The sequence below is a fragment of the Gadus morhua genome, chromosome 16, assembly GCF_902167405.1.
Source record: "Gadus morhua chromosome 16, gadMor3.0, whole genome shotgun sequence".
In the NCBI taxonomy this organism is placed as follows: Eukaryota; Metazoa; Chordata; class Actinopteri; order Gadiformes; family Gadidae; genus Gadus; species Gadus morhua.
This window is the reverse complement of record NC_044063.1, coordinates 27,034,714-27,048,007: the sequence shown is the minus strand read 5'-3', so window position 1 is coordinate 27,048,007 and position 13,294 is coordinate 27,034,714. Positions and strand designations below refer to the sequence as shown.

The 13,294-nt window shown below is 42.0% G+C and overlaps 2 protein-coding genes across 3 annotated transcripts; one reads left to right on the top strand and one right to left on the bottom strand.

Moving 5' to 3' along the window:
- Positions 1–357: 357 nt before the first annotated feature.
- On the top strand, positions 358–2,436 carry LOC115560937 (T-cell surface glycoprotein CD3 epsilon chain). 2 transcript variants are annotated; one of them, XM_030380619.1, is made up of 5 exons: positions 358–627; positions 1,110–1,295; positions 1,435–1,518; positions 1,770–1,822; positions 2,218–2,436. In XM_030380619.1, exons 1-5 carry the CDS (start codon positions 561–563, stop codon positions 2,272–2,274), a joined length of 447 nt encoding a protein of 148 aa, XP_030236479.1. In that variant the 5' UTR covers positions 358–560; the 3' UTR covers positions 2,275–2,436. The 2 variants fall into 2 exon arrangements, with proteins under 2 accessions (XP_030236479.1, XP_030236478.1); XM_030380618.1 differs by having other exon boundaries at positions 1,378–1,518.
- A 6,200-nt stretch (positions 2,437–8,636) lies between these two features.
- On the bottom strand, positions 8,637–11,960 carry LOC115560938 (T-cell surface glycoprotein CD3 delta chain). The gene is made up of 6 exons (XM_030380620.1): positions 11,816–11,960; positions 11,316–11,395; positions 10,730–10,849; positions 10,354–10,497; positions 9,615–9,679; positions 8,637–9,425 (listed from the first exon to the last, which is right to left on the bottom strand). The coding sequence occupies exons 2-6, from the start codon at positions 11,365–11,367 to the stop codon at positions 9,369–9,371; spliced, it is 438 nt and encodes a 145-aa protein (XP_030236480.1). The 5' UTR covers positions 11,368–11,395; positions 11,816–11,960; the 3' UTR covers positions 8,637–9,368.
- Positions 11,961–13,294: the final 1,334 nt, after the last annotated feature.

The following is a 13,294-nucleotide window of genomic DNA, read 5'->3' as shown; positions in this document are numbered from 1 at the left end:
ACACACACACTACAGAACCAAGCCATTGAGAATGGGGGCTGGTTCTGCTGTTGCATCATTTCACCAGCTACAGTACTTCACTTGGGGATGCCAAACTAATTACACAGAAAGACAGACAGACTGACAGACGATCAGAGACAGACAGACAGTGATAACACATTCAGAAATATATGAACACGTAATCCCCACACCTTTGCAAACAATATGGACTTGGAAGTAATTTCAAGAATACAATCATCAATTCAGTTAAAACCAAAGGTACACGCTCTGTCGTTGGACTGGGTTTGATGCATGATGGGCTGGAGCAGTGAGAGAGTGGGAGAGGAAACAGACAGATCGACAGACAGACAGACAGACAGAAGCCCAGGAAGGGGCGGGGGAAGAAGACTCTTGTGAGAGAAGGGCGGATATGCTGGGTGTGCTTTATGTTTTCCTCTAAAAAATTGATATCTTAAATTATTTGGATCAGCATTGAGTTTGTCGTACAGGCTATACACACGCCAAGGGCTGGCATTCCAAGAGGAGACTGTTCACAAAAAGAGGAAGAAAATCAGCCCAAGATGAGGATCCATATTGGCAGCGTGCTCGTCTTCCTGCTTTTGAGTTTTGCAAGGAGTGAATACACAGGTAAATATTCACATTTTTTTAGGTTTTTGTATTGCTTTTCAAAGTCATTTCCATAATGTAGAATATAATACGAAAGTGTGGATCTTTTTTATCTTTGTTGGTAACCGCACAAACAGGTGCATTGTGAGATGTTGAGTTGTACTGTTTCCTTGAGTTTTAAAGGCAAGGCAAGGCAACTTTATTTAAAGAGCACTTTTCATACACAAGGCAGACTCCAAGTGCGTCACATAAAAACAATGTCATACAATTAAATGGAATAATATAATTCAATAAATAGTGAAAGAAAACAGATGCAAAGAAAAAATGCATTGTAGAAGGTGCAATGTATTTATGATTTATCTGAAAGCTACAGTAAACATAAATATTTGTTACTGTTATTGTTACTGTGTACTGAACTCCCCAAACAAAGACATCAACACAACACAAATTATGCATCACATATGTTTTAATAGTTTGGTTTTCCCCTTTTCCTCCTTCCCCAGCTGGCGTCTCCTTCTGGAAGAAGAGCTTTACCATGACCTGTCCAGATAAGGGGGAATGGTACAAGGGAGACATAAAGTTAGACGAATACGGCGAGAAACTCGAACAGGAATATAATGACACGACCAAAGGCCATTACCACTGTAGATACCTTGAGGAACAATATCATTTCTACGTGAAGGGAAAAGGTAAGTTCTGAGCCTCTCCTTCTGCCAGGTTTATCCCAGAGCAGGTTGACTTTTGACTGACCGACGATCGTTTAATCTTCAGTGTGTGAAAACTGCTATGAGCTGGACCCCGTCACAGTGGCAGTGGTCATCATTGCAGACGTTTTGCTGACACTGGGAGTCATTCTGGTGGTCTACGTTCGGGCCAGAAAGAGGAAGTCCGCCGGAGCGAAACCCAAGAAAGGTAAAGAGGTGCTGTCGACAAAATGGCCGCCCACTACTTTCAGCAGTTGAGCTTCAACTTAGCTTACGTCCACATCATTTTCAAAAGTCTATCCATTTTACTTTTTTTTTTCTACAAAATGTTTGTTATTTTCTAAAGGTTAAATTACATGTACATTCAGGACATTAATTTATCCAAATGGTTGGTGCCTCTTAAATGAACAGGCACCCCAGAGGGTCCTGTTTAAATCATTGTGCCATCCTTCGTTGCAGTGTCTTCATCTGGACCGAGTGGGGGTCCGGCTACATCCTCTCCTGACTATCAGGTAGACACACACCCTCTCCTGTAGCACATTAACACAAGCAGGTGATCGGGAACAATATGAAGAAGACCAATAGAGTTGTACAGCTTGATCTCCCATGATATTCCCATTTAACAAAAGCTTCAGAGATCATGCACTCTGGGTTTCAGAGGTGACATATTTCACTGACTGCATTAAAACAACGTGTGTGTGTGTGTGTGTGTGTGTGTGTGTGTGTGTGTGTGTGTGTGTGTGTGTGTGTGTGTGTGTGTGTGTGTGTGTGTGTGTGTGTGTGTGTGTGTGTGTGTGTGTGTGTGTGGTGTGTGTGTGTGTGTGTGATTATCTGTGAGAGGTTAGTGATGACGCTCTAATACTCTAGCACAGTTGTTCATATAATTGTGTGTTTTGTGTGTTCACAGACTCTGCACGCCAACAGCCGCTCCGATCCGTACTCTACTGTCCACCGGACGGGGTGAGGACCAGGAGACACCCCGACTCCAGGCTCTGGATGAACGCACACACACACACACACACACACGCACACATGCACAAATGCACACACAGGCAACACACACACACGCACACACTCACACACACACACACACACCCACACACACACACCCACACACACACACACACACGCACGCACACACACACACACACACACACACACACACACACACACACACACACACACACACACACACACACACACACACACACACACATGCATGCACACAGAGGGGCAACACACACAGGTACACACACACACACACACAGTATTTGCACCTGTGTCACTCAACTTACATCTCTCTCTACATTTCTCTCTCTCTCTCTCTCTCTCTCTCTCTCTCTCTCTCTCTCTCTCTCTCTCTCTCTCTCTCTCTCTCTCTCTCTCTCTCTCTCTCTCTCTCTCTCTCCCTCTCTCTCTCTCTCTCCCTCTCTCTCTCTCTCTCTCTCTCTCTCTCTCTCTCTCTCTCTCTCTCTGGATCCATTACAGAGTATTTTCTTCATTAACTGTTGCTTCAAAACATAGGTCAATATTTGTATACGCTTAAAACATTATTAATAATCACTATGTTTTAATCTGCCGCATAATTAGACAGTAGCAATGGAGCCATACAAAATTCATTAATTTATGGAAAATGTTATGTTTATAAAATGATTGACTGTCTGAGATATTTTTTGTGATATGTTTCTTCTTTATTCACAAATGTTGCTACCTTTATCTAATTGTACATTATTATTGGAAACTTGTATACTGTATATAATAAACCATCAATAAATGCTGTATATTTTCTGTAAACCACTTTGCTTACAGTTTTATATGAGTTAGGAGAAGTTAGTAGCATCTGTGAGGTAGCAGATAATTGCAACCGATTGAAAAAGGGCGCACTCACCCTAGGCAAAGTGGCCCTGTACCGTACTCAAGTGGATACAGGGCTCTGTATCCACCCCCACCCCCACTGTGCTGCTGGCCTGTGCTCACACTACTAGGCAATCTCAACTGGGCCGGAGAACGGTTTGCATGGACTATACGTCATCCAGCTCAGGTTGTGTATCCGTGTGTGTGCGCGTGTCGGCTCATTTGCATCTGTACCGTGGCCTGAGCACACCTCTCCGAAGTGTACTGAGGACGCGGAATTTAACTGTACTTGAGTATGGATGGTGTGCTCACACTTGCCAAAACGTCAACGATCTAGACTATAGGGGCAAACATACTCGGGCACGGTACAGATGGTGTCACACCAAATTTGTACCGGGTACGTCATCCGTCACCCCTTACGTAATCGGTTGTTCGTTGCCTGGCAACGGACAACTGATTACGTACCCGGTACAAATTTGGCAGCCGGTACAAATTTGGTGTGATAATATATTAACTAGATGCCCTACGGCGGCGTCTAGAACGTCACCATAGGCCGCTGTCACGTTAAAATTGTACCGGGGGCGAAAATTGTACCGGCATATGTCATCAGTTGTTGACAAATTCCAAACCTACCTGGCAACAGACGACGCAATCTTCTGTTGCCTGGCAACGGGCGATGGCGTCGAATGACGCAGGAAGGTTCTTGAACATTCACGAACTTTCATGCTCGTTGCACTCCTTCATTGAGCGTGACAAGACAGGTTTTTGAAACCTGCTTTAAACACTCAGTTTACTAGCTAAATTCGATTTAACAATTCAATACGATACAAATATAAAGTAAAAACAAGTGTTATTTAGCGATCCGTTATCTGTATTATGTTATTTGGTGTTCGGCAACATAAGCGCGAATGGTTTTTGAAACCTGCTTTAAACACTCAGTTTACTAGCTAAATTCGATTAAACAATTCAATACAATAGAATAATTATAGTATTATGTTATTTCGTCTTTGGAAACATGAGCCGAATGTTTTTTTTAAACCTGCCCGGCAACGGACAACTCAATCAAATCAGTTGTCAAGTTGTCAACAACTGATGACGTAGGCCGGTACAATTTTCGCCCCCCGGTACAATTTTAACGTGACACCGCCATCTTACCATAGTAAAGCTTTCTGGTGGAATCTGTTGTAGCGGACGTAAATCAGTGATCTGCACAAACGCTATACTCTTATCTAGCTGAAATCTTGACGGATTTACAAACGGTTTGGTTTCTTTTTTTTGTGATCAATTTTTTATTTTATGATTTATACAACAAACAGATAGACAGACATAGAAAACAATTAGACATATGCACAAATAAGACAACATACTACATTTGACCTAAACACAAATAAGACAACATACACCAATAAGGCATAAACGCAAATAAGACAACATTTGACATTAAACGGTTTGGTTTCTTTTGGAGTTTTGGTAGACCATATATTGATTTAACGTAAATAACATGAATACCTTGTGCATGTGTGTATTTATTGCACCTATCTGTTCTGTTTAATGTTCATTTCATATGAAAACACATGGTTATATATAATTACATAAATACATCTCTGTACAGGGTGGGGATTTCAACATGCAGCCTTTCTTGATGTATATTTGTAAAGGGAAATCTTGTACCTATTTTAGAACATTCTATTTTTCTTAGAACCTAACAATTATTCATAAGTATTTACTGTCATATCTACATCTCTGATGTTCATAACAACCCAAACCGTTTGAAAATCGGTTGAAAATTGAGCAAGTTATGGTTATTTAAAAAGTACATGAATCACTACCAACACAATGTTATTGGTGAGCAGCTTACGCCTGGTAAGATGGCCGCCAGTGATGACGTTTGACTCCATTGGCCAGCACCGCGGACGAGGCATCTAGTTAATATATATATCTATGGTGACAATGGCCTAGTGTGAGTGCGCCCTAACCGTCCCTCCTCCTCACCCCTCCCAAGGGGAATTTTTTTTTTTTTTTTTTTAAATCTGCCAGCGCTTGTTTTACATTATATTCCTATGGAGCAGAGCGTTTCTGGAAAAAGATGCGGCCGTTTTTTTAAACGCCTCCTCAAGCGTTTTTTTCTGCCATACGGAGCGTTGAAAAATGTTAAACTTTCAGCAAGAAAACGGCCGACGTCAGGCATCCTTTGGGCAACTGAACAATCACAAGCGGAACAGTGACACTTCGTCAAGAAGGAAACTCTCAACTGTCAAAACAAGAAACAATGGCAGACAAATCACTCGGAAAAGTGCCGTTGGAGCGATTAATAGTTTTAATTACAGAAAATGTCGAGATCTACGACATGTCTAATGGGCTCTAGCTATGTAGTAGGCGAGTAACGTCGGGTCTAGATTGGGTTCGTTGCTAGGCGATAGAAAAAACGCTCTCGGCGCTTATAGGCCAAAAAACGCTGCCAGCTTTATTTTTTGTTGAAAAAACGGTCAGCTCAACTTTTCTTTATTTCAAAAAATTAAGGTGGCTGTTGCTATGTGCCAGAAGGTATTTTTACATCAGTTTAAACAATCACATTCAACTATCTCTGTTGTCACCATGGTCGCTGTTCATGTTGGAGGAAGTTAACAGCCTTTTTACGTTTCTCAAACACAGCACCCTTATAGCATCCATTGTGGTAAACTACGACCAATCCTGTTATGTGTATTGATTAGTATATAAGGCGATGCAAGCTAATGTTTACTTTCAGTGCGGCATGGGTATATAGGTTAATAACTCCAAAAAGTTCATAATATATATGTTTGGTATATAGGTTGCTTTTGATAACATGACGGTGTGCAGATGTATTTCAACAGGTTTTGGATACAAACATTCTCCAAAACACTAACAGCCTATTTCAAGTTATTGAACTGGGAATCGTCCTAAAAATCAAATGTCTCTTAATAATGGATGTTTAAAGAACTCTGTATATGAACACCGAGACAGACTGATTTTGTCGTTATCCCCCTCATCTGCAAACTGCCATTCACAAAACGATTCTACAATTGGATTAAAAGTGATCTCCATTATAATTTAATCCTCCTGAAATAGGATACTTTGGTCAAAGCACTGGCTGCATGAGGCGCGTTTGAGAGTTTTAAGATTTTGGGACACCTGAAACATAACAACACGGTGTGTGTGTGAATGTGTGGAGCTCGGTCTAAACACCAGTTGATTTTGATAGGCGTGTCCGAGAGAGGGTTAAACGTCACGGACATTTGCATCTCGGACACGTGTATCATTTAACAACACAGTGTGTGGTACATTACATACACAACAGTGCTCTTTATAACTCTCATACAAGACGACGTTACTCAAAATGTATCACAAAATGACTTGTAGCCATGGGGATAACAGGCCCTGCCTCCTAGAAATCGGTGCCCAAAACAAATCTTTTAAATCGTATAGTTCCCATGCTGAAGCAGGGGCTCACTGATACTTTAATTAAGATAGATTGACTCGAAAGAGCATTCTCTCTGCTGTTTGTCCTTTCTTGACCATGGTACAAACATGGCGGTGCAAAATGGCCGCCTCCGGGGACGAGGACCCGCTCTCTATGAGGATATAAAAGGCTTATGCTAAGCTAACGAAAACTCAACGACATATGTTTATGGTATTAAACACTAATTAAAACAGAATAATATGAATAATGTATTCCATTTCTGCCAAGTGTGTTCCGTAGATGCCACACAATTCGACACACTTCACCTTTAAAACATGAACTATATAAAGTCTTCTTTGATTCTGTGTAAGTTTTTTGTAAAGTACTGTATGCGTGTAGCAACCACTGCCAAAAGAGAAGCCTAACGCAAACTAGATGAGGGCTAGATAACTCATTTCTAAGGCATAGGACGTGGAAATGAACCGCCAACAGTAAGGTTACTGATACAGATATGAGCCGAGGGGACTGAAGCCACAAACCGCAGAGTACATCCGCAGTCAACCATTAAGGACTCCACTTTGAGTATCTACGTGGCATGCTTCATAAAGGTGGCAGTGACATTCTACAGGTCCCTTTGTATCATCACTCTGCCACGATCATTATGGAAACATATGGCATTTCTAGGCACATATAGAAAAACACACAGACAACACAGCAGAACGCAAATGTTCCTCATCATGTCCATGTTTTTTTGTGGGACCGCAGAGAAAATAGACAATGGATGAGCTGTCAGTTAAACGCGTTATTAACGGCGTTAACGCAAACCAAATTTAACGGCGTTAAATTATTTATCGCACGATTAACGCAATTATTTTATAAAAAAAAATATATATATATATATATATTTTTTTTCTTTGGCTCAAAACAAAGATGCAGTAGCCTGACTGCTATGTTCAAATGACATTTGTTCAAAGCAGTCGTTTAATTGCACTATAGGCTCTTTTTTTGTATCGTCCTGCTTTGATCAGTGTATATGCCAATGTTGTTATCAATAAAAAATCATTTGCACAAGGCAAGCCGATGCACTTCACCATGTTGATAAGAGAATTAAAATGAGAAGAATTATGGGACAAAAAAATCAAGGGATATTTAGCATAGAAAAAGAATTTGCGATTAATCGCGATTAATTAGAGTTAACTATGACATTAATGCGATTAATCACGATTAAATATTTATACGCTTGACAGCTCTAGATGAAATAGATGAATGGGACTGTGATAAAGGGTTAAATGACGATAGAGCAGCGATACTCTCCTTCAGACTCTACTTTGTCTGAAGGAGTTGCCTCACTCAGTCCCAACCCAGAGTGACCGGTATATAGATCCATGTATGTTCTTCCCATGCATTTGCATGTGTCTGTGTGTGTGGTTAATGTGCGTCTTCCAAGTGTATGCGGTCCTGCACGTGTGTGTAAGAGGGAGGTTCATAGGTTGTAGGAGAGTAGGAGACCGAGACAGTCTGACTTGTATCTCAGCCAGTAGTTAAGTAAGAATACCCCCACACATAGAGGTCTCCTTTGTGCTTTATGATTTATGATTGTGTGTCTGTGTGGGTGTATCTGTGCGTATTCATGTGTGTGTGTGTGTGCGTGCATGTGTGTATTTGTGTGTCTGCATGCATGGGTGTGTTTGTGTGTGAGCGCTGCTGTTTGATCTCTGCTCCTTTAGGAAACCGCAGCCTGCATCTGTTGAGGCTGCGAGCGAGTAGAAAATGTCTGTGAGATTACACCCGCCTTGATCATATTCTCATATCTAACAGACTATCTGACAAGCAAAAGTCACTTTATTCTATACTCTATTTTGTACCCCCCCCCCAGTAATGTCTTTGTTCTCCTCTCTCCTACCTGCCTCCCTTATTCTATACTCCTCACTGACTCCCTCAACTCTGTTCAAGGTCTTCGATGTAACACAACAAAGAAGACAATGTCGCAAGAGGTGAAAAACAATGACCAGCGTTAAAATTACAACAATCAGACACAAGGCGAAACACAGTTATACTGGGGTTTGACAATACAACGTTATGAATTTTAATTCTTAAAAATTCATGTCATGTTTGCATTGCAGCACAAATCTACGGGCAAAGGCATACATTTGACATCAAAGGCCATGACAGAGCATCCATGTAAGCATAAACGACATACACTACCGAAATACACTCTAGACAATGTGGTAAATCAATATTCTAGCTGGAAACGGCTGATTTATAATTTAATATCTACATAGGTGTACAGAGGCACATTTCCAACAACCATCACTCCTGTGTTCTATTGGTTAATTTTTTAGCTAATCGTTTTAAAAGGCTAATTGATGATAAGGAAACCCTTGTGCAATTATGTTAGCACAGCTGTGTTTTCATGGAAAACATGACATTTTCTGGGTGACTCCAAACTTTCGAACGGTATTGTAGATTTGACCCACACCCGATGGACTGACAGGGAGACACAGCGAAGTGCAGATTACGTTTGTGAGGAGGATTCCCGAAATCGTGGCTGTGCCGGGGTATTGTGCTGTGTAGAGGGCAGACTTTCAAAAAACAGGTGCAGGCGGACTCTGGATCAAAGCTGCCCAGATGAGAGTGTGAAAGCATTCAGAGAGCAGAGGGACCCCAAAGTGCTCCTCAGGGGTCTTGGTGCCCGGCCCGTGCGGCTGCGTGCCGGGCCCCGGGCCCCCAGCAGGCCGACTCCTCTTCAGCCTCACCGGGGGACACGGTGTTCCCCTGGTCCGCTCTCATCTCCGAGCGGCGAGCACATCATACGTGTCTTTGGACCGCCTCGTGTTGAGATCCTGGAGGAGGAGGAAGGAAGGACAGAATGGGAATAAAGAGAGAAGGAAGGAGGGAAAATATGGAAAGATAATGACAGAGAAAAAGTAAGAAGAAGAAAGGAGTGATGGTGAGTTATCTCCGAGGCTAGGGCGTCGACGTGTGCGTTGTGTGACGGACTAATGGGGGCCATTACACACTCAGTGACCAACCTGATAAATGCCGTTGTCGACCCTGGGCCGCGGGTTGGCTGGGAAGAGGTGCTGTCGATCAGAGCCTACGGAGACACAACCAGGTAGTGGCTCAAGCAAGAGCCAAAGAAATCAGATGGAAAAGAGAGTCTCTCAAATGTCCTGCAATAATAAATTCTAGAGATCAATAACAAAATTATATTTTAACTTGACCTTAGCTTTTAAAATAAATTATATATTTACACTACTGTTCAAAAGTTTGGGGTCACTTAGGAATGTCCTTATTTTTTAAAGAAAAGCACCGTTTTTTTAAATGACTATAGCATTAAATAGAAATAGAAACAGTTTCTACATTGTTATTGTGGTAAATGACTATTCTACCACGAAACGGCAGATTTTTTACGAAAATTCTAAATAGGTGTGCAGATGCCCATTTCCAGAAACCATCACTCCTGTGTTCTGATGTTACATTGCTTAGCTTAAGGGTTTTATAATGATGATTAGAAAACCCTTGTGCAATTATGTTAGCACAGCTGAAAACTTGAATAAAAGTGTGAGTTTTCATCGAAAACATGAAATTATCTGGGCGACCCAAAACGTGATCATTATTTAACACCAATATACAATAGCAGGGACATTTGGGAGATAACGACTTCGAGCCACAGCGACGCCCTTCCTCCAAGACTACTGAGACCTTAACAGTAACAGAAACAACACAGGGAACCAGAACAGGTAGAGAGAAGGAACTGGTGGGTGGTACTTTGACTGTCAGCGGTACGCGACGGCATCTGGGCATGAGAGGCGACCAGATAGACGGCCACTCCGATCAGGGCGGTGGACACCAGGTTCCCCACAGCGAGGCCAGCCATCGACCACGGCTCCATCTCTATGCAGTTATCACAGGCTGCAAGCACAACACACACACACACACACACACACACACACACACACACACACACACACACACACACACACACACACACACACACACACACACACACACACACACACACACACACACACACACACATTCACAGATATAAACACATGCAAACTTCGCTGCCTCCATTGTTTAATCAAACATATGTATTTGACATCATCTACATAACAATATATAAGTAAAACTCAGAACTTACTCCGAATTCTGATATAGATTTTCTCGCCGCAGTTTAGCTCCTCTGCTCTATCCTCGTACAATAAATCCTGCATTGATCCATTGCAATTTAGCTGGCCTGAATTGTCAATCACAACTTTGGCTGGAAAAGAGGAATGAGGACATCACATTGAATGATTAAAAACATCTGTAATTTTATTACGGTTTTCACTCTATGTAAATGAAATATGTACAGTATGTCAGTATGTTTATTGTTAGAGATAACCAAGCTACATAGTTTGTTCACTTTTTCAATAATATCTCTCTATGGCCTATCTAAGTGATAGGCTACAGACAAGTATGCTGCCCTATACAAACACAGACCATTGATACCATAGAGACTGCAGATGCATGAATCAAATATATTCACCATCTCACAAGCCAATTGTGAGATTGTGATGGTAGAAGGAAAACCGTCAGTGTTTAACTTTTAATACATTTTTATGGCCTTCCAACTGCCTTCGTTGACCAGTAGCATAGGACTGAGGGCAGGTCACATTCAGACCTGGTTCGCTACAAGGCATTTGCCAATGTGTTAAGCCGAATTAAAATAAGACAGCGAACACTACCTTCAGTGATCCAGAACAGCAGCAGACATATGAGCAGTCGCATGGTTAACATCGGTCTGGTGGACAGAGAGGAAGGCCCTCTGTAAACACACACACGCACACACACACACACACACACACAAACACACACACACACACACACCCGGTACGAACATTACACAGGCTGCCATTTTATTCTGTCAATCAACCAAAGAATAGTAATCAGTTAGAATGGAGCATTATGTTTTAGGATTTATCATGAAGATACGACGAGGCTTTAGACATCTTTGAAGTCTTTTTTGAAATTACTTGTATTTGTAATACCAATAGATCCTGATCCTCTGATATTAAAACAATGACAATGATTGCGGGAGGACTTCCTGTTTGGCCCTCTGGGGTCAAAATAAAGATTGAGTATTAAGTATAGATTAAGTATTATTTAGCATGCTATGCTTTATAGCATCATGATTTAAAAACAAGAAACAAATGGCTAAGACAAAAGGAAAATAACAATAGCTGACCTGAAAAGACAACTTCCTAGTGGCGTTCTTGTTGTGAATAACTCCCTCGCTCTTCCGCACTCTCAGCCTCTGCGTCTCTCTGCCTTAAGGAGGCGTGGTGGTGTGTGTGTCGTTGTGTGAGCCCACAACGCAATACGTGTGGGGGACGTGTGTGAGCCCACAATGCACTACGACACAACACAATGTATAGAGTCTATTTCCGTTTAGTACAATCAAGACGGCCTTTATAGCATGAAGCAGGGTTTAGAGTTGAATGAGTAGGGAGCAGTGTGTTCTTTAAAGAGCGTAAATCATGACATCAGAAACACCACAATCTCTTATATCTCTTGACGCATTATTTCAACCTTCAGCGACTTTATAAAGATATTTTAGATAGTTAATATAAGCCCTTTAATAATGATTCAACATTACAGAACATCTGTAAATTGCTGTCTTCAACTTCACAAAACCGCAGTTGGAGTTTATGAGATGCAAAACATTTAAAACTAAAACCATTCGGGATGGGGGGACTGTTGATTGACGGATCCTTCGAGAAGCCAGTTGCAGGGAGCCGGCATATGATTAACAACAGATGAACACACACACGTGTTCTAGGATGTAAAGCTGGTAAAACACACAGCACTCGTCTAGCAGTGAGTGTTCCCAGCGAGAGGCTTCATCAGAGACCCCTGCAGCGCACTGAGACGAGACACACACCGCATCCTGCCGACAGCAACCCAATCCACAGCAGGCGGTGACCTACAGCAAACACCTGCCACATCACACACACACACACGCACACACACACACACACACACACACACACACACACACACACACGCACACACACACACAGCGTCTCACTCACACACACACACAGTGTCTCACTCCCACAAACAGTGTCTCACTCACAAACCAAACACACACCGTGTCTCTCTCTCTCTCACACGCACACACAGTCTCACTCACTACACCACTCAGTGTCTCACTCACACACCACACACACATGCACACCAGTGTCACTCACACACAAACAGTGCTTAATTTACTAACTCTCACACACATACATAGACATACAAATGTGTGCATGCACAGTACACGCACAAGCATGCACAAACTAACACACACACAAACAATTTTATGTGCGAGCCCACATGCACAATCATAAAAAATGTAGGCCATAATGCAGACATTTATCTACAAAAAGTCCATGCAGATTCACATATAGCGGAAACTAATTTACACACACACACACACACACACACACACACACACACACACACACACACACACACACACACACACACACACACACACACACACACACACACACACACACACACAACACGTTAATTTGTACATCTCAATGCGTCATGTGTCATTCATTCTCTCCCTCCCCTCCAGCTAGCAGTATAAAAATACCACTCTTATTCTACGTCACCCCTGTCAATCGACCTAGAGACCGTCACGCGCGGTGCTCAACACAGCGAGAACAATGCC

Bases quoted from the DNA above. Each gene is read 5' to 3' on its own strand.
- LOC115560937 (XM_030380618.1), top strand. From the start codon at position 561: ATGAGGATCCATATTGGCAGCGTGCTCGTCTTCCTGCTTTTGAGTTTT. The intron at 1,296-1,377 runs GTAAGTTCTGAG...TTTAATCTTCAG, and splicing joins TTTCTACGTGAAGGGAAAAG to TGTGTGAAAACTGCTATGAG. The intron at 1,823-2,217 runs GTAGACACACAC...GTGTGTTCACAG, and splicing joins CATCCTCTCCTGACTATCAG to ACTCTGCACGCCAACAGCCG.
- LOC115560938 (XM_030380620.1), bottom strand. From the start codon at position 11,367: ATGTTAACCATGCGACTGCTCATATGTCTGCTGCTGTTCTGGATCACT. The intron at 9,680-10,353 runs GTACCACCCACC...GTGTCTCCGTAG, and splicing joins GCGTACCGCTGACAGTCAAA to GCTCTGATCGACAGCACCTC. The intron at 9,426-9,614 runs GTTGGTCACTGA...CTCCTCCTCCAG, and splicing joins TCGACAACGGCATTTATCAG to GATCTCAACACGAGGCGGTC.